General features: G+C 48.6%; 2 protein-coding genes across 5 annotated transcripts in view; both read right to left on the bottom strand.

Annotated features, from left to right (window-relative positions):
• TEX264 (testis expressed 264, ER-phagy receptor) overlaps positions 1–4,827 on the bottom strand; it is a 31,038-nt gene extending 26,211 nt beyond the window's left edge. The window contains exons 1-3 of one of the 4 annotated variants that reach the window (XM_039243681.1): positions 4,728–4,827; positions 3,701–3,776; positions 911–1,203 (exon numbers count right to left, since the gene is read on the bottom strand). In XM_039243681.1, coding sequence (XP_039099612.1) covers positions 911–1,168 — 258 coding nt within the window. In that variant the 5' untranslated portion in view covers positions 1,169–1,203; positions 3,701–3,776; positions 4,728–4,827. Of the gene's footprint in view, positions 1–910; positions 1,204–3,700; positions 3,777–4,018; positions 4,703–4,727 lie in introns of those variants that run through there. The other 3 variants (XM_039243680.1, XM_039243682.1, XM_039243683.1) reach the window with 3 other exon arrangements.
• Positions 4,828–11,804: 6,977 nt separating this feature from the next.
• Positions 11,805–21,968, bottom strand: part of RAD54L2 (RAD54 like 2) — a 105,730-nt gene continuing 95,566 nt past the window's right edge. Inside the window, exons 19-23 of the mRNA XM_039243628.1 lie at positions 21,636–21,832; positions 18,720–18,919; positions 17,533–17,622; positions 15,250–15,342; positions 11,805–13,190 (exon numbers count right to left, since the gene is read on the bottom strand). Of these exons, the coding sequence (XP_039099559.1) occupies positions 12,196–13,190; positions 15,250–15,342; positions 17,533–17,622; positions 18,720–18,919; positions 21,636–21,832 (1,575 nt within the window). The 3' untranslated portion in view covers positions 11,805–12,195. The remainder of the gene's footprint in view (positions 13,191–15,249; positions 15,343–17,532; positions 17,623–18,719; positions 18,920–21,635; positions 21,833–21,968) is intronic.

Genomic DNA, 21,968 nt, shown 5'->3' with positions numbered 1-21,968 from the left:
CCAGTGAGGCTTGGTCAGAAGGCAGTGGATAGGCTATAGGCTTCGCCTACTTGAGCTCTTCAGGCAAGGAAACCAGACTGGAGATTCCTAATGGCCTTTTTGCCAAGGCTCCAGGCTGAAGCCTGAAGAACTCTTGGCAGAGCTTCCAGCCCATGCAGCTGTGGGCAGTACCGCCCCATGGCATGGCAGGAGGCCACATTGGTGAGCCCTGACTCACCATGGGCTGTAAGTACAGCCAGACGCCCACGGGGTGCCAGTGATGCTGGGCTTGTCTCTGAGCTCAGCATCCTAGACATTCTGGGCAGCTCACCTGGTTCCAGCTGCCCCAGCCCCCCAGGCCCTCCTGCAACCAGCCAGCTTGACATCCAAAGAGATGCCATTATAACTGAGGCAGGAGTCACCAAAACGGGTGAAGAGGTAGGATTCTAAGCGCCATGCCCAGGGCCTGCCCTCTCAAGCCCACAAGGAGCCACAGCAGGAAAACTAACAGAGGAAAGGCACAGAAATAACAAGATAGGACCCCAAAGAGAGGCAGAATCTGAACAGCCTGGCCTTAGAGCACTGGCCTCAAATGGGGATAGAAGAGGGAGGGACAGCAAGAGGAGGCAGGGGATGAAAACCCTGGCAGAAATTAGGGACACACAATGGTGTGGGCCACTGCAGTCAGAAGTCCATGGGTAGTTATGAACTGAGAACTAGACCTGGGCAAGTAGAAAGGAACATATGGAAGTCTGGCACAGGAGTCCAAGCTAAATCTGAAAGGTGCTTCAAGTTTAGAGAGGAGGTTGTCTGTAGGACCAGATCACAGATTTTCCCACCCCTTCCTCAGAAACTCCAGCCCCTCCCCCCGCCCCCGTCCCACGTCCATCCATGGGGCAGAATCCCAGCCAGGCCACAGGAGGCTCCTTACCATGTGGGGGTTGTCGTAGTAGACGGCGATGGAGCGGAGCTTGGGGGAGACACTGCAGCTCTCGGTGAAAAGCCGCCCAGTCTCGCGGTAGGGCCCAATGTGAAACTTGTAGGCCACAGTGACGTTGCGGATGGGGGGTGAGCCAGCACTCACCACCACCCCAGACAGCAGCCCTGAGTACCCAGCAAAGGCCAGGAGTGTCAGCAGCAGCAGCAGAGTCAGGCCCCCAATCAGGCCTAGGAGGAACAGGTCAGACATGGCTCTGTGCCCCCAACACTGCGCCCCCAAGACAGCTGCAAAAGAGACAGGAGGGAGAGGAGGCTGGTAGCCTGCTCTGACCAATGTGCCCACCTGCCCGCCAGCCACTTCTGGCCCAACTTCAGCCCTGCCTGTGTGCTCTGACCCAGGAGGAGGAGGGACCAGGGTGTTTACACACAAAGTGACCTAGAAGAGAGCAACAAAGGATGACTGAAGCCACAAGCCTCTTTATTTCTTAATCACAATTGTTGAGGCTCTCAGAACAGCTCTGCTTGTCAGCTGGTAGCCTTGGTCACACCTGGGGAAACTGAGTCATAGTGAACAGGAGTGAGTCAGCCATGGACATACTCTAAGCCCTGACCAGCCTCCCTCAAGATGGGCAAGACCACCAGTTTGACTTTTCCCTACATTACCTCTTCCTTCCCACACCAGAGCCACACTGCCTGCCTGGCCTCCCAAAGCCTTATGGACCACTGTCAGGGGGAGGATAGGCAAGTGCCAGGGTCCAATCATTTCTTAACAAATAGGAAAACCATAAGGAACAAAACCCCAGGGCTTTGAAAATGTACCACAGGAAGAGACTTTCATAGGAAACTCTCCTTTGCTAAGCACATTTGGCCTCTGCTATCCAGCAAGCTCACTCATCCAGAACCAAGGAAAGATCAGATCAAATCAGTCAATGCAGCCAGAACAAAGTCCAGCACTGTGCTTCCCAGAGTTGAGCTACTGGTGCTAACAAGCTGCATCTCACTTTTCCAGCCCATAGATTAGAAACAACAAAGAGGAGGAAGACAAGTTTGTTAGAAATGGAAACACACCAGGGGGAACAATTACTTATCCCTGGCCAAAGCAGTTCATCCCATGGGCACGGTGTGCCAGCCTAGAGGGAGCCATAGCTGGGTCCACTTGCTGCCCTATCCCTTGCTCCATCAGCACCTCCAGGTCTTTAGAATTACTTTTTATGGTTTTGATTTTGCAACCCCACTTCCTCTACTAGGTAGTTCATGGAAAGGCATCCTGGGGTGAGGTGAAAGGTTTTTTTTCCTTTTTGTGTTTATGTCATTTATATGACAGTTGTCCCTCCTCTCCATTGGCCTTTCCTCATTCCTCCTTTTTGTATGGCACAAGCAATAAAGACACTCATTTCAAGGAAAACAACAACTACAAAGAAACAGAGAAGCTATCCAAAAGCAGGGCCAGGAACCCAACACAGAGGCTGGTTCAAGGCAGACCATCCAGCCCTCCACTAAGCTAGGGGCCAGAGGCCCAACCCTCTTAAACAAAGGGCTTGATTTGGGTCCCGGGGTGGGGTGGGGGGTGGGGTGGGGGGATCAACAGTTTAAAGAGGAAGGGAAACTGTAACCCACTGGAGGAACATTCTCACTCCAAGTATTTAAAATTAACATTCAAAATTTAAAATATTTGGGGTGCCAGGATGGTTCAGTAGGCTGAGAGTCTGACTCTTGATTTTGGCTCAGGTCATGATCATGGGGTCATGGAATCAAGCCCCATGTCAGGCTCCATGCTGAGCATAGAGGCTTCTTCAGATTTTCTCTCCCCGCCACCACCCTATCATTCCCTCTATCCCTCTCCCCCATTCGTGCACTCTTGCTCTCTCTAAAATATAAATAAAAATTTAAAAGATTTTGGAGGTGGAAATCAATGCTTCAGCCCTATGGAAAACTTAGCTCTATGGAATAATTTGTTTCCTATGGGTTCTGGGTGTCAAAATTTTTTGATGAAAAATGGTCTTTGTGGAGTCAATGTACACATAGTGTTTGCCTTACAAAGAGGCAAACTAAACTCCTAAACCTTTGATGTCACAGCATGGAGGTGCCTCTCACTGGTCTTAGCCATCCCTGTTCCTGCCCCACAGGTGTGCTTTTTTTTTGGATGTATTCACTCGTCTTGCCTCCAGTTAGTTTCATTCCTATTTTCTCTGGTGATAATGATGATGATAAATCTTTCACTTACTATAGTGTAGTACGAATCTACAGTACTTACTATACACCAGGCACTACCCAAATGTTGAAACACAGCTACTTTATTAACCCTCGGAACAAGGTAGGAATGGATCAGGAGGTTAAGAGACTTCCCCAAGGTCACACAGGTACTAAAGAGAACCACCTGGACCAAAATGCAGGCACTAGGAGCCCAGGCAGTCTGACTCCAGGCTACCATTTCCACTTTCTCCTCCCTGGTAACAGGATTTCCAGAAAAGCTCAAGCATTTAATCCATGTTGGGACATCTCTGAACCCAAGGCTCTCAGCTGGAAGCTCTCACTCAGCAGCTAGGTCTCCCAGTTGCCTTGAGAGTGACCATCCCTCACTTTGACCTACCCTCTCGGGTGCACACTCCTTGTCCACCTCACAGAAACTTAGTTCCCACCTCCCTCTTCCTCTCACCTCTTAAGTATTCAGAAGAGAGGGAAAATGCACCCCAGAGCTTAGGTCTGCACAGGAGGGAGGCAGGGCAAAGTCTATTTCCCCATACTCAAGAGAAAAGGCAGGAGAAGGGGTGAGGAAGCTCACCTGAAAAGCCAGGCTCACTTTTAGCAACTCATGGCATCCAGCGCCGCAGGGACCAAATGCTCCAAGTGCTTCAGTGCTGGAGGCAGAGAGAAAATCACCACTGAGCTGGGCACCATGCCCTGTTTCCCTTTCGGGGAAAGCCCACTAGGGCCTCTACAGGAACTCCCTCCTCACAAGGCTGCACCTCTACCTCGTCCTCCTACCGCTTACGGAAATCAGAAGCCAAACTCGGCCTCATAAAGTCAACTCTTCACTGGGGCCGTGCTTATGCCCCTGTTCTTACAGAGCCCTCTTCCTGGAGGGTTCCAGCCACTGTACCTGGCTCTGAACAGCCCGTGTCGCTGACATCGGTTTCTCCTCGCGTCAGAGGCCGGGGGTGGTCACCTCTGACCCGGGCCGGCGAGGGTCTGGGCGGGCGGTCTCGCAAGGGCTTCCTGAGGCTGCTCACTTGCGCCGCGGCAGTGGGCCGGGCCCTTAAACTTCGGTGCCAGCGGAGCGCGGTAAGACCTGGGCCTGCGCGGGACTGAGATGCGCCGCCTCCTACTCTGGGCTTGCAGCCCTGCTCACCCGCGCCTCGCTTATTTACCCAGCCCCTTTCTTTTCAACCACGACCTCTAGGGGCCTCACACACCTCCGTAACTTAAGAGACTCTGAAGTTTGCAGCCCTGGCAGCGACGCGCGGCCTCCAGGGATAGGGGCGGAGTTAAAGTACAGTTTTTGCTTCAGTTCCCCACCCCCACCTCCCCACCCCCGCTCTGGCTCCTCTGGCTCCGGGCGTGCCCTGCGCCCGGGGCCGAAGCCGGGGCGACGCGGGATGGTAGGCTGGTCCAAGGTCGCGTTCGGGCCCTTGGACCCAGCCGGGGCCAGCTGTGGGCGAGAAGAGATGCAAAGAGCGGCCTGGGCTGCGGGAGTCACGAAGGGGACGCGGGAACCCCTGAGGTCGCGCCAGGGCGGACAGAGGTTCCAGGCCCTCAGCACTCGTGAGGCCGCCCCAGCGGGGACGCCTCTCCTCCAGCCCGGCCCTCACCTCAGCGGCCGCCCGCAGCGGACAGCGATCCGCGCAGGCGGCTCCAGGGTAGGTCGCGGAGCCTGCGCGCGCCCGTAGCGCACGCTCGCTCCGCCCCCTTCGCGGCGGGACGTGGCCGTGGCCGTGGGCGCGTGCGCGCGGGACCCGGAGGGCGGAGGGCGGAGGCCGGCCCTGCCGGGTCTCCATAGCACCGAGCAGCGCCCATCCCCCGGAGCAGTCAGGGGCGGAGCCCACTGAGCACTTTCTTGCCTCCCACAAACTTACCCGGCCCTAGGCGTGGGGGCGGGTGGGTGGAAGTCTGCCTGGTGGACCACAGTAGATAGCCGGGCTGGGCCCAAGGAAGCCCGCACCAGAGTGGAGCGTTTGAAGAAGCTTGGGAAATTCAGCACATCAGTATCAGCCTCTGGCATTTATTTGTACTACCCTTCGTCCTGCCACTTCCTTTCATTGTAGCTTCCCAATAGACCTGGGAACCCAGCATGTCATGGCTACTTGCCCCCGTTTTACAACTGAGGAAACTGATGCCCAACTTGGACTCAGGGAAGAAGCTAGTGGATCCAACTTCTGGAACAGCACAAATAGTCATGCCTCCAACACTCCACCCACCCCACTCCCAACCACAGGAGTGGCCATTCATCCACCCAACATTTACTGAGTAGCACGCCTTGCCAGGACAGTTCTAGGGGCTGAGGATACTGAAGAAACAGAACCAAGGCCCTGCCCTCTTGGAGCTAAGCAGGAACCGCCCCCTTCCAGTCTCCTCCCAGAGCCGGGGAAGTGCCTGGGTTGCCTTTCTGGCTTAAGGTATTCTAGGTAACTCCCAGTTCAAGTGTAAGCTCCTTGAACATAGGTTTAATCTTCAGCTCATATTTCTGAGACCTACAAACTACAAAGCACTCTTCTAGAGCCCTAAAGATAAAACTCTGCCCTCCTGAGAGGCCCAGTCTTGCAGTGTAAGGGGTAGGAGAGGGAACAACTATGCTCCTAAGCTTGGCTACATGACAGGCTGGGCCAACAGGTACCTTGGTGCTCCAGACAAAGGACTGATATTTGGGAGGGGAATCATCTTACTGTGGATTCCACTACTGCACTAGCAAAGGGCAGACTGAACACACAGAGGTGTGCATAATCCTGGCTTCCTTTCCCACTACTTCACACTGTTCCTTCCCAGGCAGGAAAGTATGACTCTCATCCACAGGGCCAAGCCTATCCCCAGCTCCCCAGGCAAACACTAGTAGAAAGAACAGCTAGTCCCTCACAGGCACTCAGGGCTGGGCTACCAGGGTCATGACAGTTCTGTTTTACTTATGAACATCAAACACATGATGCTCCATGCAAGTGGGCTATACACTTGGAAGCATTTCCTGTGAGATAAGGGCCAGTTCATGGTTCAGAGACAAGACAGCTTGTGCCCACTGTGTTCTCATGGTCATATTTCCTGTTTTTCAGAATCTGATGAGCTTCTCCCAAGAAACTGTTGTCTGGAGCTACTCTTTCCTCATCTTGACCTTTCTGCTCACTTCCTTCAGGCTGGCTGGGGAATTCCAGATGCCCACGTCAGAGTTCAGGGTGTGCCTTAGGAGCTTCACTGATTCTGTTGTCAATGGAGAGTCTGAGTTGGCCTGTGACAGGCTGGCGGCCACAAGCCCCCACTCCTCCCCTTCATCTCAGGCTGCTCCCAACAGAGCAAGCCCAACCTATGGTTAGGGGATATCCGCAAGACCACTGCTGGCCACCAGGGGGCAGCAGCCAAGACGTGGTCCTCTTCCCTCCAGAAATAAGTGAAGCAGACCTGTTTGCCTTAGCCATCTGCCCCGACACTCCACTCTCCCCCCGCCGCAACCCCCCCCCCCGCAATAGTACATATTCTCTCATGAACCCAGACTTGGCCTTTGTCTCCTCTTGCTTTTCTCTGTCCAAGAAACCCCCACAGAGCTACTTTAATTCTCCCTCTGTAAACTTCTAGAGACTCTTTCCATTGGGCTTCTCCCCTTACAGGGACCAAACTTGGAGACAAAGAGTGTACTGCCCTCACCTTCCCTTACCTCTCATATTCCAAAGCCCTGGGTAGTTCTCTGTGAGGCAATAGTTAGATCCACTAACCCAGATGACAAATGGAGAAGGCATATGCAGTATAAGATAGTCTACACACCCTGCCACCAGCCATCTTCCATCCTCTGAAGGCACTAATGCTGCACCCAATCCCCAAACCCCCACAGTCTGGTTAGGGCTGCCCCAGCAGGACCATCTAGCTTCAAGCCACTCTGAGTCAGCTTCAGTGTTTCCCCTAGAGCCTGGAAATGTGGTCCTCTTCAGGTGAGTGAAGGCAGAAAAAGTTTACTGAACCCCATTGCAACAAAGAGCCTGCTAGCAGTCTGCCCTCTATTTCCACCTCTCTCCCCCAGCCCACACACACCAAGTGCATTCCCAGTGCCCAGGATATAGTTTATATCCCTTTCACCACCCAGTCAGCAAACAGCTGTTCAGACAATTCCTTGATCAAACAACACTGCCTTCTGGAGTTTAAATTTTATTTTACAAAAAGAGAAATAAAGAAAACTGATAGGCAGTTATACTGACTTACAATTGTTCTGTTTGCTTTTTTTTTTTTAAAAAAGTGACATGAAACACAAGTAAAAATAAATACGTCATAGAAACAGCCAGTTGCCCAGTCTCTGGGGCAGGAGCACCTGCCCTGCTGAGAGAGGAGGGAAGCCCATGATCACACCAGCAGCTGGAGCACCCAGACACAGATGCTCCTCAAAGCCAGGCGCAGCAGGTCCCAGGCCTCAGGGGGCGTCCTGAGGAAAGAAGACGGAAAACCAAAGCCAGGTGCCAGGTCCCTGGGACCACTTCATACCCCCCCCCAACTCCTCCCGGCAGCAGTGTGGCCTTAGTGGTTATCCATTGCGACCCCCTCAACCCACCTGGACCCCCCCTTCCCCTGACCCTTCTGGAGAGGGTACAGGAAAAAAAAAAACCAGTCTTGGGCAGGCTGAGGGGGATTTTTCCCATGAGTCCCCAGCCCACCCTGAGTAACACAACCAGATAACAGTCAGTTTACACCCATGTGCACGAGTGCACACTCTCACATACACACACGTGTGCATGCATGCGCACACATACACATACATACACACACACACACCTGGGCTGAGCTCTCTTCCAGAGGAGGGTCCTGGGTCAGGTCACAGTATGAGGTCCCCTCTTCTGAATATCATCCCAGTAGTGGTAACAGAGTACCCAAATCTCCCCCAGCCCTCTGCACTACAGACTCTGCAGCCTGCCTGGCTACCTCTTCCCAATGCATGGGATTACTATATCCAAACAACCTGTGAGAGGAAAGGGGCAGACTCAGGTCCCTGAAGAGTGAAGGAGTTGGCCACTGCCTGCTCAGGAAGTTCATCGTTAAGACTTGGTATTCATAAAAGACCTAGGGCCAAGCTAGTAGCATAGAAGAGACATTAAGGGGTCACATCAGAACACATAGGGCAGAAGAGTCAGTAGGAGGGGACAGAGTCTGACAGTGGCTGATGGAAAGCACAGCATTCTCAGGCCGTGAGGTGCAGATCTCCCGGGAACAAATCAGAGGAGGGCCAGAAAGTCTTATGGGGGTCTATTGGGGTAAAGAGCTCTTCTCTCAGAGTCTTCTTGGGAAAAGAATGATTTAGCTCGGTGCACAAGAGGCCACAGCTCAGAAAGGAGACTGGTTTTCTGAGGACTCACAGGGAACTGGAAAGCAGGAGGAAGGGGGTCATGGCCAGGAACACTAGGAAAAAGGAATGTATAACCCCCAGACCTTCCTTCCCCATGGGATGAGGACTCAGTTCCAGAGCAATGCCACAGCAATGCCAGGCTCAAATGGACTGAGACAAACAGCCTTGCTCTGCTGACAGCTTTGGGAATGACAGTCTCACCCAGACCACTGAAGTTTGGTTGTTTGAATCTATCAGCAAAACTTTACCCCAACTAACTGCTTCATGCCCTGGAGAGGTGAATTTCATATTTAGTTGTGAAATCACAAGTATATAGAGAGATACCACACACTAATTCCTAGGGAAGAGAGTTCCAAGGATCAGAAAGAGTTATCCTTAAGTCAGGAGATGAAGAGAGAGATGCTCAAGAAGCACAACTTGAGGGGTGAGGACTTGGCAGATATCCAATGATCTGATCCAACATGGTTCACTTACTTTCTTACTGAAATGGCTACTTCGTCTCTGGTTCAATTTTTATCCACAAAAATATTAAGAAAAGGAAATTGAGCATCATTACAAATGGAAATCCTGAATCATTAAGTAGTACAATATTCCCTATGCTGAGGATTCAGGCTAAGTTAGATGGATCAAGTTTGAGAGGTCCTTGAAAACATCCTTTGGAAGACAATGGTGAGGGGAAAATGCTGAGGGGCCTGATCCATTGCACCCCCCCACCCTGCCCACATCACCCAAGCAACCCATTATCACCACCCTTCCCTCACTCAGGCCTGGATGGTGGTGGGAAGCCACCACCAAGTGTTTCTCATCAAAGAGGCTGTAAAACATGGTTCTTAGGCTCTGAGACATTTCCTGCTTCCCTCACACACATGCTCATGTTTGATGTGCATGCACACTTGCCTACCAGCATACATAAAGAGATAGCAGAAAAGTGTTTTTTCAGATTAAAAAACAAAAACAGAAAAAAAACCCAAAACATGAAACTGGTAGCATTCCAATTTCCCATGATCCCACCCCATAGCCTTTATACAAAATAAGCTGCTCATATCAAAGAAAGCCTTCTCTAGCCAGGTCAGCCTCCCAAAACTATCACCTCTTCTGACCTGAAGTAAGACCCAGCCCTTGGAATCAGTGGGTAGAGAGCAGGTATGTACTGCCTCTCAGAATACCCATTGACTTCCCGGTACCTTAAAAGGCCCATCCCTCCAGTGACTGGTTTCAATTCTTTGCTGATAGTTTGAAGATTCTCAGAGACTGCTGCCGTGATTTCCTAGAGGCAAACACAGACACAATCCTCCTTCCCTAACACCACACACACACACACACACACACACACACACACACACACACACATATCTCTGGGATCCCAGTGCTCTGGGGGCCTTAGAGGCATCAGTTGTAGCCCAGGCTGAGTGTGCTCTTCAAATCAGAGATCCAGGCTAGCTCGCTCCTACTGCACCAGCCTCAAACCTGAAAGCCCATTCCGAGTCCTTTCACCATCCATTCTTAGGATACCTCTGAAAGAGAAAGCACTGGTTGAAACTGCTATTTTAAAATTATTAAAATAATTTGCATAGCTAAATTGTAGATCTAAGGCTTCTATGAGTAGGAGAGTTAAGTGTCTGACACGGTACCTACAAAAACAGAGAGGGAAAGCTCCTTAAGTTCCACTTTTGGTGCAACTGGTCAGCACACAAATGCACACACACACATGCATGTACCCCCATTAGCCATCTCCTCTCTTCTCCAGGGACAATACCCCAGAATGTGCTAAAACCCTCCAGCAATGGAAACAAGCTGGTCAGAAGAGTTGCAGAAGCAGCTACTACTAGGGGAGACCTGGCTAAGCTGCCTCCAAGGCTGGGAAGAGGCAGATGCAGCAGCCACCCAGTGAGGAGGGACCCATGAATAGGTAGCAAAACTCTAAAGCCAGACAGGTTTGTTCATCATAAAGAACTGCCTAGCAAAGTCGGGGGGGGGGGGGGGGGGGGAAGGGGGGGGGAAGAGCCAATAGGAAGACAGCCAGTGTTTATGCTTAAAGACTAGATGCCCCCTCCCTTGCCACTGGCAACAAGAAAGAGGAGACCCAGAATGACTGATGTATTCTTTTAAGACAAAAGCCAGACTTAAGGCTCCTACCGAGGAAGGGCTGCTCTGTGTTCCTTCAAAGGGGACGGAGATAACAGACACCAGGCCACAGTGATCATCTGTCAGGCTGGGGAGGCCAAGACATTTCCTGATAAGAAATCAGCAGTCTATTCTCTCAACCCAGCAGTCATCTATGCAGAGTTTCATTATTCAGCATAGAGAGCCTATCTCTAAGGTCATCCCAGGACACAACTCCAAATCTGGGGTCACTGACTTCCCAATAGAAAACTCCATGATCCCAAGTTTAAATCTCTGTGGAATGAGTCTCACCCGCACTAACTATCCAGTCACAAGATTCTCTGATCTTCCTGAGAGGCCATTTTCTAGAAACACAGTTGTTTAGTGTAGACCTTGGTCAAGCATTAACTGTCTTTCCTTGGTCAATTCACCATATACCTGGGAATTATTTACCAGCAGCTATGGGATCTGGGAGATATTAACATTTCCCTTCCTATCTCCTACCCTCCTAAAATCCAACCCCCCCCCCCAAGAAAAACAAGACACATGGAAAAGTCCAAATAATAAATAATTGCCCATAAGAAATAAATTAACATGGAGCTTTCTAGTGGGGAAGGAAAGGAAAGGCCACAAGGATAGGCAGGTTGAGGGCTCAGTTCCATCCTTGTGAAGAAGGTCTTTCCTGGCCACAACTGCATGACGTCTTGCTCACATACCAAAGTGTTCCCCCTCTCCCAGCCTCTGCATACAATCTCACACCCTTCGAAGGGAGATCTGCTCAGAGACAGCCACTGGGGAAAGAGACAGAGATTGGCAATGCCCATTTTCTCTCATAATTTCCCCCAAATTCTAAAATAAATGTGGCTCTGAAAACCAGGGACTTGGGTTGGCTGGGCCTTCTCTTCATCCAGACAGAAGGAAACTTGTGGGTTCCATGGCTCTTTTCCTGGACTCATCCCGATATTGATACTAATAGTTGCCATGAACCAACACACTCTTATTTCCATTTTTAAAAAGATAAATTCATCTTTTAGTTTCCCCCCTTAGTCCCTTCCACCCTCCTCTCCCACCTCCACCCCTGCTGTTACATACAAGTACATACATAAAGACACACACACACACACACACACACACACACACACACACACACACCTGGTCTGCTTCTTTCTCACCCCTAGAAAGATTCCACTTCACATGAAATCTCATTCTGCTCTCCCTGCCCACCCTCCTTCACTTACCCTCCTTCCCTCCCCTCCCCTCTCCAGGCCAAGCTAAGTCACCCAGTAAGGCAGCTCTCTTGGGAGAGAATGTTCCCAAAGACAGAAATGGGATGTGAGCTTCTACACTCAGATGGCAAGCAAGCAAGCACACAGCATTAAGCAAGGCAGGCAGGAAGAGAGGCAGGCTGCCCTGCCTCTCCATTCCTGTTTTGGGTCCCTGATTTCCTGCTATTGCTGCTCTGTTGGATTATTTTGCCTCTTCTATTACATAGCAACAGAGCCCTGCCACTACAGTCAACCACCTTTCTTTGCCCTCTTCCTTTTCCCTCCTGCCAAGTGCCCTATTCTCAGAAAGCCCAGATTGCTGCCTTTCAGCTTGGTGGGCAACCTGCTGGGGGGCCCCAAGTGAGGTGGAGAGGGGCTCCCCAGCTATTTCCCAGTGACCTCTATTACATCATCGTCCTTATCCTCATCGTCATTGGAGCTGAAGCCCACCTCAGCAACCTCATGAGAGTCAAATGGAGGCACCTGGGACCGGAGGAGGCCGCCAGCGGGGTAGCCTGCATGTGGGGACATGTAGCCTGGGTAGACAGACATGCCCCGTGAAAGGTTGCTGGGTAAGACAGGGGAAGGAAAAGGCGCAAACATCCTCGGCTCGGACAGGAGTGGCTGTGAGAATGGGAGTGAGTAGCTGGGTAGTATCCCTGGAACAGACGGGTTGAGCATGAAGGTGGGGTTGCTGGCAGTGACTGAGGTAGCCGTGGAGGAGGAACTGACGGGGCCTGCTGGCACCAGAGGGTCAGTAGTCACTGGAAACACCAGGCGGGCATCTGCCAGCAAATTGGACAGCTGGTAGTAGGAGGGAGTACTGCCCATAAACAAAGAGTTCTCCCCAGCCTGGGAGGTGAAGGGAGCAGTGAGGTTATGATTTAAGGAGACGGGTGGCATGGCAAACCCGCCAGAAACTGGATACCCGTGTTCATACGGCTGCACGGGGGCTGGCAGGTGGCCCTTCCTGGACCGCCGGCGGGCAGACTCCTGGGCAGCAGGTGGAGTGGCCATCTTTCGCTTATGGCCCCGTAAGTCCAACACTGGGTTCCTGTCACCACAGGGCTGGCCGGTCACCAAGAGGGAACTATTGAGGCAATGACCCCCATGCCGAGGCTCAGTCCCGAGAGCTGTCCCAGGAACAGCACTGCTGTCCATGAGTTGAGCCGGAGGGCCAGGCAGGGTGGCATTGGAGCTTGGGGAGCTCTGTTGGGATTCCCTGGCGGCAGCCACATCTGCATACTGCTGGAGCTCACTGATGATCTCCGGACTGTCTGGAGAGACGGGCCTGGCCAGCCCCTCAGGGTCAGGGGCTTTGGGTGATGAGGCACTGTGTCTGCCGTTGCTTGTAGATTCGAGAGAAGGCCCCTGGGAACCTGGGGATAAAATGTAGGTAACTGAGAACCAGAATGGCCAGGGAGAGAAGGAGGGTATAGGAAAAATTCCATTAAAGAAAAACCCTTGTCCTGTGGTCCCTCAAATTCAAAGAGTTTCATATCCAAACATCACCACCCAGTCAACTTTTCCCAGTCACAAAGAAAGAAATCCTTTGATCTAGGAAACAAGTCTATGATAAGACACGTAACTTCTTTACACCTGAGGCCCCAATCTGTGAAACCTGACCAAGGTGAATTCTAGGAGATAGCGAATATGAAAAGCTAAGACATCATTTCTGTCACAAGTTGGACTCTTCCTGGGGGCAGAGACAGCCAGTGGCTAAGACGGGAGGGAAAAGGAAAATGAAGTTTAAAAAAAGGCCCAACCCGGTTTAAAAACAAAACTGATGGGTGTGTGTGTGTGTTGGGGGGTGGGGGGTGATGGGCATGGAGGAGGGCACTTGTGGGGATGAGCACTGGGTGTTGTATGGAAACCAACTTGACAATAAACTATTTAAAAAAAAAAAGTCACTAACTTAAAAAAAAAAAAAAGTAAAAACAAAATCCAATCCATGGCCATGAAAGACAACTGGAACTAGTAGGAATACAGCCTAGACAGCAGGTAATATTATGAAGTTTTATGCTATTGTTTTAGTGTCATAATGGTATTGTGGCTAGGATAATGTCCTACTCTTTTTTTTTTTTTTTTTTTTTAATGTTTTACCTATTTCTAGGAGAGAGAGAGAGACAGCATGAGCAGGGGAGGGTCAGAGAGAGAGGGAGTCACAGACTGAAACAGGCTCCAGGCTGCTGGCAGTCAGCACAGAGCCCGACGCGGGGCTCGAACCCACGAACCGCGAGATCATGACCCAAGCGAAAGTCGGACGCTTAACTGACTAAGCCACCCAGGCGCCCCTGATAATGTCCTACTCTTAAGAGAGGTGTGCTGAAGTACTGAAAGGTAAAATGACATGACATCTTCAGCTTGCAAATAGTTCCAATAATAGGAAGGGAGAGAGAGATAGACAGAAGAAAGTTTATAAGAACAATAACAGTTATTGGATCTAGGTGCAGGGTACATGGGTGCTCACCGTGCTGTTCTTTCAACTTGTCTGGAGGTATGAAAATGTCCATAATAAAAGCTGGAAGCAAGAGCAATCTAGTGCTCATACTCCACAGGGGAAGGATAGATGAGAGTCACTCATGTAGAGGAGAACTTGGCCAGAGTTCCTAACACTGTTAATGTGCCACATATATACTCTTTGACCTGGCAATCCCACTTCTAGGAATTCATCCTATAGACATACCCACATTAACTATGAACTAGTACTATTAAGAGGGGAGTGAAACAACTTAAATGTCCAAGGACAGAGAACTCAGTAACATGTCTTATACCCATCTAACAACATCCTGTGCAAACTTCCAGTAAGGCACATCTAAAGAAATGGTAAGGAACAAGTACTGAGATACACTAGTGAGTGAAAAAATAAACAGTGTACTATAGTAAGTTAGCATCTGTTTTAAAAATATAGAGGGGGAGGTCTGGGTGGCTCAGTCAGTTAGGCGTCTGGCTTTTGATGTCAGCTTAGGTCATGCTCTCACGGTTCGTGGGTTTGTCGGGCTCTGCACTGACAGCATGGAGCCTGCTTGGGATTTCTCTCTCTCTGCTCCTCCCCTGCTCAAGGTTGCGCTCTCCCCCTCTCTCAAAATAAATAAACTTTAAATAATAAATAAATTAAAAATAAAAATACAGAGAAAACTTATGAACGTATATTTAACACATAGACCAACACACACATGCATATGAGTGCACACACACATTCCTGTACCACGTATATGTATAATATATCTCTGAAAAAAGCAAACGAGAGTAGCACTTTCAGGAAAGAGCAATAGATGGCTGAGAGTGTGGGGGGAGAAAAACTTACTTTTCACTTTACCCCTCTCATACCTTTTGAATTATGAACCATATACACATTATTCAAAAAATAAATTAATTACAAACAAAACAAACAAACAAATGCCATGTAGCTCAACAGAAAGTAGAAGCCACTTATACCTGAGGCAGCCATCCGACCATCTTCTGGGACCTTCGGTTTGCCAGTTGCTCGGACAGCAAAGATCCGCCCATCACTGGTGCGAATGTATGTCCCTAATGAAAAACAGGAGAAGACTGCTAGGAGCAGCTACACAATCAGCCAATCCTGGGAAACCCCAGGCCTAGGCATCATGGGCTGGGAAATAGCTATAAAATCAGGTCTCACACCCTTCTTGAGACCCCTGAAATGACAAGTGGACTAACCGAGCTGTGGACCCAATATTACTCATTGACTCTGCGAGACTGCATGACTACCATGTACAAGGCATTGTTCTAGACACTGAAGAACACATGACACAAAAGGGACCTGTCCCACAGGGCTCAACCTCTAGAGAAAGAGACAGACAATGATACGAGAAAATATCAGGAAAGATTAAAGGCAATGGAGAAAATAAACAGGATGCTGTGGAAGAGAGTAAGCTGGCTGCCTCGGTTCTGGATGAACTGCTCTGACAGGAGTCCTCTTAATCTGGGAGGAAGGAGACTCGTTGCCTCGACACCCTCTTCTACCTTGATAGGAATAATTCAAGATCAGCATTCTGTTCCCATAGGGCACCACCCTACCTTCTCTGTCTTTTGATCAATCAAAAGAGGAAGGTCAAGGGCTACCTCTGGGGTAGAGGTCAGCAAACTTTTTCTTAAAAGGCCAGTTGGTAAATTTATTTGCCTTTGTGGGCCAAAAGGTCTCTGTTACAACCACTCAACTCTGCTACTATAGCTGGGCATGGCTGTGCTTCGAACATTTTTATTTATGGACACTAAAATGTGAATTTCATATACTTTTTAGATGTCACAAAATATTATTCTTTTGATTTTTTTCAGACAATTAAAAATGTAAAATCCATGCTTAGTTCACAGATACAGAAACAGGAAGCAGGCTAGATTTGGCCCATGGGCCATAGTTTTCTGACCTGGGCTTTAGACTAGGAAGAACCTGATGAGGAGGCTGGGTAATTCTTCTCTGTGGGTCATATATTTCATGGCATCTTTTCCTGAGCCTAAAACGTACTTTGATCCAACAGACACTAGAGCAAAATCTCCTTGCTAAACAGCCTCAGGGAGCCTCCTAGTGAAGGCTGATATGAATGATAGGTTCAGATTGTATTCTGACAATGTCCAGTCCAAACTTCTCATTCTAGTAATCTCATCTCCCTCTATAAGCAGGCCAGAGGCAGTGGACTTTTTAAACTGCCACACTCAAAATGTCTGTCATGTAACTCACAGATACTAATTCATCCACCCAATGCATTTCCTAATTGAGACCTCCATCCCCACTTTGAGCAAGTGTGTAAGGCAACACAATAATATACATGTTAGCTAATAACCCACTCCACAGCTCTTTCCCTCTACTTTCGGGCTCCCTGTATGCAGTGTTAAGTGCCAGGCATTAAGCTGTTGATTAACAAGGCTTCCATTTCAAGGGCATCCATCTCAAATAAACAAATTGTACCTGTAAGACTGCTACTAGCTAAACAAGCAGATAAGGAACCAGACTGTGCCCACCCATGAAGTTCCCCTTTTAGAAAGCCCAGAGTAACCCAGAAAACTGAACTGAGTGATCTTGCTTTTTCCTTTCCGATGCCCTAATTCCTGCTCTTATGTTTTAAATTTACCAATAAAAGAGTAAACCCACAAAATTCTAACCACCCCAACTCCTGGACCCTAATAGAAACCCAGGTCTTCTCTCCCCCTCTCTCTACCCATTAATTCATTGTGTGGTTCTGGGGTGCTGTGCACCCCACCAGGACCGGTGAGTTATAAACTTTGTTTTTTCAAACTCCACTGATGGTTGCTGCTGAGGTGCATCATGCAATCACAGTAAGAACCACAGGGCCAGTCCGGCCACCACACTGGCTCTGGGAAATGTCTGTGGGGGCTTGCCATGATTAGTACCCCACTAGGTAGTGCCCAGGCACTTCTAGTTGATAGCATCACTATCAATAGGCTGCGACTGATACAAAACATGGTGTTTATCCAAACCCACCTCAAGATTCTCCATAAAAACAAGGGCAAAATACAGGAATGGAGGGACCCTAACTCTCTTTTAAGCCACTGACAGATCTCTTTTGGGCCCACTCCAACTCTAAGCTCTTAGAAATGCTTCTTCTCATGCTTCCTCCACATGTGTCACTCTAACATAGGACAATTCCTATCCTCCCTCTAGCTCAGTCATATGTATTTATGCTTCCCAGTCCCACACTCTGAACCAAAGGCAGAGGATGGGCCCCTTGGTCAGGCTCTTACCTTTTGTCCCACGGATGATATGGATGCTCTCACCAGCATTAATTCTTGCCTGTACATCTGTGGAGCTGTTGAGTCCAGGAATAACAATATCTAGTGAAGATACAGACCTCAGAGTTAGATGATCTGACTGAGAGGGAAGAAAATGCAAAGTCTGTGCACACCCCTGTTCCTCAATGGCTTCCTTAAAGCCTCTCAGTGGAGCAGAGGTCTGAACCAAGGGAAAAGAAGCAAGCAGGCCTCCTCTCACAGTTGTCTAGCAAAGAAAACTGTAAGAATGTGAAACTTTATTTTTAAAAAAATCTGATCATCTTTCTGATCAATTTCCCTCGATTTAATTAAAAATTCATAGTTTTAGTTTGGAAAAAGTTCTAGTTCAAATGGTTATTTCTATGTTTGTTTTCCTCCTCCCTAAGCCATCTGCATCCATCTGCTCCACATCACTTTAGGCTCCAAAAGTGGCCTCAACCTCTTCCTTGCTGGCATTATTCCACACCTAACTAAAGAATAAAAAGTATGTTCAAGAATCAGTAGAAGTAGGATTAGAAGGGGCTCTCTTTTTGTTTTTAGTCATTTCACTTTTTTTTTTTTTTTTTTACAATGGACATATATTATTTTCATACTCAAAAAAACCAACTAAGACATTTTTATTAAAATTTATGTACCATCAATATTTCTAGATAGTAAGATGAAAAACAGCTCCATGAAATGCTTTCCTTCCCAATCCCAGAACCAACTGCAGAGACAGAAGTGCTGCCAGGCTCCTACCATTGGCCCACCATGCTCAATCCACATCAAACTCACAAAGAAAGAAGCAAGTGACATTCAGGTGTTCTAATTAATTAGGGAGGTTGACAGTTGTCCTTTATACCCAGTCAGGCAGGACTCAACACATTCATATCCCTCTCAGACCAACTCTGTGTTCCTGTGAAATTTCTACAATCTCTACAGTGCTCAGAGTCTATCCTATGTATCACATTTAAGAAAACCCAGTTCCATGTTAGAATTCTTAAGATATTTTATTAGAATGCAAATTCCTCAAGATCAGGGACTATCTTCTCGATTTTTACCCATAGTGCCAATGTAGTAAGGCCTAGAATATGAAAGGTGTTTAATAAATACTTCTTGAATGAACAAAGTAAGTTTAAAAGGGACAGGTAGGCCTGGAAGAGGACCTAGGAGTTCCCAACCTGTTGTGGTGACCACCTTCTGCACAAGGACCCCCGCGCGCTGTAGGTAGTTGATCGGGAAGTTCATGGCTGGATTTGTGCTGGAGGCAGAGCTTACACTGCCTCCCAGTGGGACATGCCGGGGCATCATGGGGATGGGGGTGGACTGCACAGGACGAACACTGGCCACAGGCTTCTCATCACTCTTCAGTGTTGGCTGCCTGTGAGAGAAAGACAAATGCATTAAGAGATTTCAGCAGAACAGCCCTCACCTTTCTGCAAAGGCCGCAGAGTTTCTCCAGATTCCCCCATTCTACAGTCTCAGTTGCTAATGAGAAGGATCAGAAGAACCTGCAGAGTATGGCCAACTGAAAAGGAGAGTAGAGGCAGGACCAAGACAGAGTGGCAGTGAAACATACAGCCTCTCAGAGTCAAAGAAGAATCAGACGTCAGCAAAATAATATCTTTCTGGAGATCTGAGGTGACATTTGCTCCTCTAGCATTTGGACTGTCTACATACATTAGGGATTAGTCCTTGGAGGGAAGTTGGGAAAAGGTAAAGATGCAATAAGAGAGGAAAAGTTCTTCAGAACATAGTACATGCCAAGTTGAAGCCAAAGGGGTGGAATTTTCTTTCTCACCCAAGGAAAAGGCCACGTGATACCACATGTTCAGGTGATCTTGAGAGAGCACCTGTTCAATATCAACCATCTTTATTCTCTGGAACCTCTGGCTTCAATAAGTAATGCAGACACCTCTTTCTTCCATGTAACCTTGCATTGGGCTCCTCTTGGAACCAGTGTCCAAAGTGCTCCTCTAGTAATGACCACCACAAAAGCAGCAGCAGCCAAAACGCTGTTCATAGAGCCCTGGTCTCTGAATGGCACACAGCCATGACCAGCCTGAGCACTGTTGTGCATGTCTTACACTGGCATGCCAAAATGTTACCCAATGGTCAGTGACACACTCCTCATTCTTCACCTTCCTTTCAAATGAATGTTGGTACCTTGAGAAAACTTCTCCTGATTTAAGATTTTTGAAATTAAGACCCTGTCTCTAAATTTGCTGAAATTTCTGCCTTTTATCTTCAGTCTTGGGGGGTGACCTCCTTGGACTGGTATGTTTTTTCTTACCTGACCAAAGAACATTGCTCTGATGTTGCTACAGGTACCACTGGGTAGCCCTCTGGGCCCTGTGGACTCCCACATTCCCAGATAGACTACACAGCACAGTAAGCTTTCCAGGTCTGAATCTTATTTCCTCAGTCTGCCAAGGGTGGCTTTGCAGGAGCTAGGGATCCCAATGAGATGTCAGCTGGGAGTCTTCCCAGAATCCAAAGTCAGATCAGGGTAAAAGTCAGGGTAACAGGAACCTAGCCTAAGCCTCCTACTCTGAGGAACTGTAGCAAGGACATTGGGCAGAAAGCCTTCCTCACATATACCCAGAAAGGAGGAAGAATCAACAGGATCATGGTATGGCTCCCACAGAGCCAGAGATGGGCCACAAAAGCCCAGAGCCCAGCCCATTTATTATATCTTCTCCCGACATGGCTTTTCTCTCCCTGGGTTTAGGCTTAGTCCATTTCTGTTGTTGCATGGGAAAGCCCAGAAAAGAGAAATAAAGGGGAGGAGGGCAAGAAAGGAGAACATTCCCAGCAATAGTATCTTGGAAGATGACACAGAAATAGTCTGAAGGTTTTGAAAGAGAGTAACATTTTTCTTGAATAGCATCTTGTACATAAAAAGTAGCAAATTTAGGGTGCCTGGGTGGCTCAGCCAGTTAGGCGTCTCTGTGGCTCAGGTCATGATCTCACCGTTCATGAGTCCAAGCCCCACGTTGGGCTCTGTGCTCATAGCTCAGAATCTATAGCCTGCTTTGGATTCTATGTCGTCTTCTCTCTGCCCCTCCCTTGCTCATGCTCTGTCTCTCTCAAACATTTAAAAAAAAAAAAAAGTAGCAAATATACTCACCGAAAGTAGTCTTAATGTAAAATTTACATGGTTTCAGTTCCCTTAGAACCTCATTTGTCAAGTTTGTTTTTTTTGTTTGTTTGTTTGTTTTTTAACATGGAATCTTCATAAGAAAAAAGTTTTAGGGGCACCTGAGTAGCTCAGTTGGTTAAGCATCCGACTTTGGCTCAGGTCATAATTCAAGGTTCGTGAGTTCTAGACCTGCGTTGGGCTCTGTGCTGACAGCTCAGAGCCTGGAGCCTGCTTCGGATTCTGTGTCTCCCTCGCTTCCTGCCCCTCCCCCACTAATACTCTGTCTCTCTCTCTCAAAAATAAACATTAAGAAAAAAAATTTTTTTTAAAGCAAACCACTCGATCAGGCAGCCAATCTGGTAAGCCCTATGAGGTACTCTGCCTTAAAATAAAAAAAAAAAAAATTAAACACATAATGTTTTGTAATTTCTTACAAAGAGCCTCTTTGCTTAGCAATTGGTTTCTATCGTGTTCATACTTGGGAAGCTGTATTCAAGAAAAAGATTTGGGGTGGGGGAAGGAGGATCATGGCACAGCCACAGAATGAAATCCCATTAAGAGCATCAGAATTCCTTGACTGCAATCCAAGACACACAAAAGACCTGGCCTTCACCCTTGAACTTCATTGCTTAAGCAAGATCTAGGACCAAGGCGCTACAGGTATGAAGGTAGCTGTGTGGGAGGATTGGGCTTCTGTGTCTTGGGAAACTGCACCTCTCCAGGAGACTAGGAAAACTCTTCTGAGTCACAAGGCCAGTAGCTCACTCTTCCAGCCAGAGCCACTTAAAACACCAGGGTTGCTGAACTGCTTTGGAACCCTCTCCAAGAGCAGAACCTGTCAGTTCACAACAGCCAACAAACAAGTTGTAGACTCTTACTTTGTTTAAAAACAGAACCAGTCTAAAGGTTTGGGCCTGGCCCAGTGGCAGACCTTCCTCCCCTTTCAGTGACTCACCAGTTTCTCTGACTGAAAGCAGGGATGCTGGTCAGGCTCTGGTCACTTGCTGGGTAATACTGCGCATATGATGGGCGGGTGTAGGGGACGGATGTGCGCTTGTCTTCCTCATAGCTTTTCTTTGCTGCTTTTTTCTCAGCCTTGGTCAGCTTGTGATCCTTTCGGTTAAGGAGCAGTGACTCATGCTCAAAAGGCTCCTGGGGACACAGGAGGACACTGATTTAATTATCGGTGTGTGCCAACACGACTGATATACAATGAGGCTTACTCTGAAACTGAGAAAGGGCTGGCTATCTCCAGCACTCACAGAGTGCCTGCTCACAGACACATAAG

Source organism: Hyaena hyaena, unplaced genomic scaffold, assembly GCF_003009895.1.
Source record: "Hyaena hyaena isolate Hyena2069 unplaced genomic scaffold, ASM300989v1 scaffold_231, whole genome shotgun sequence".
NCBI lineage: Eukaryota > Metazoa > Chordata > Mammalia > Carnivora > Hyaenidae > Hyaena > Hyaena hyaena.
The sequence above is the reverse complement of the archived record's forward strand: the minus strand, read 5'-3'. Positions and strand labels throughout refer to the sequence as shown.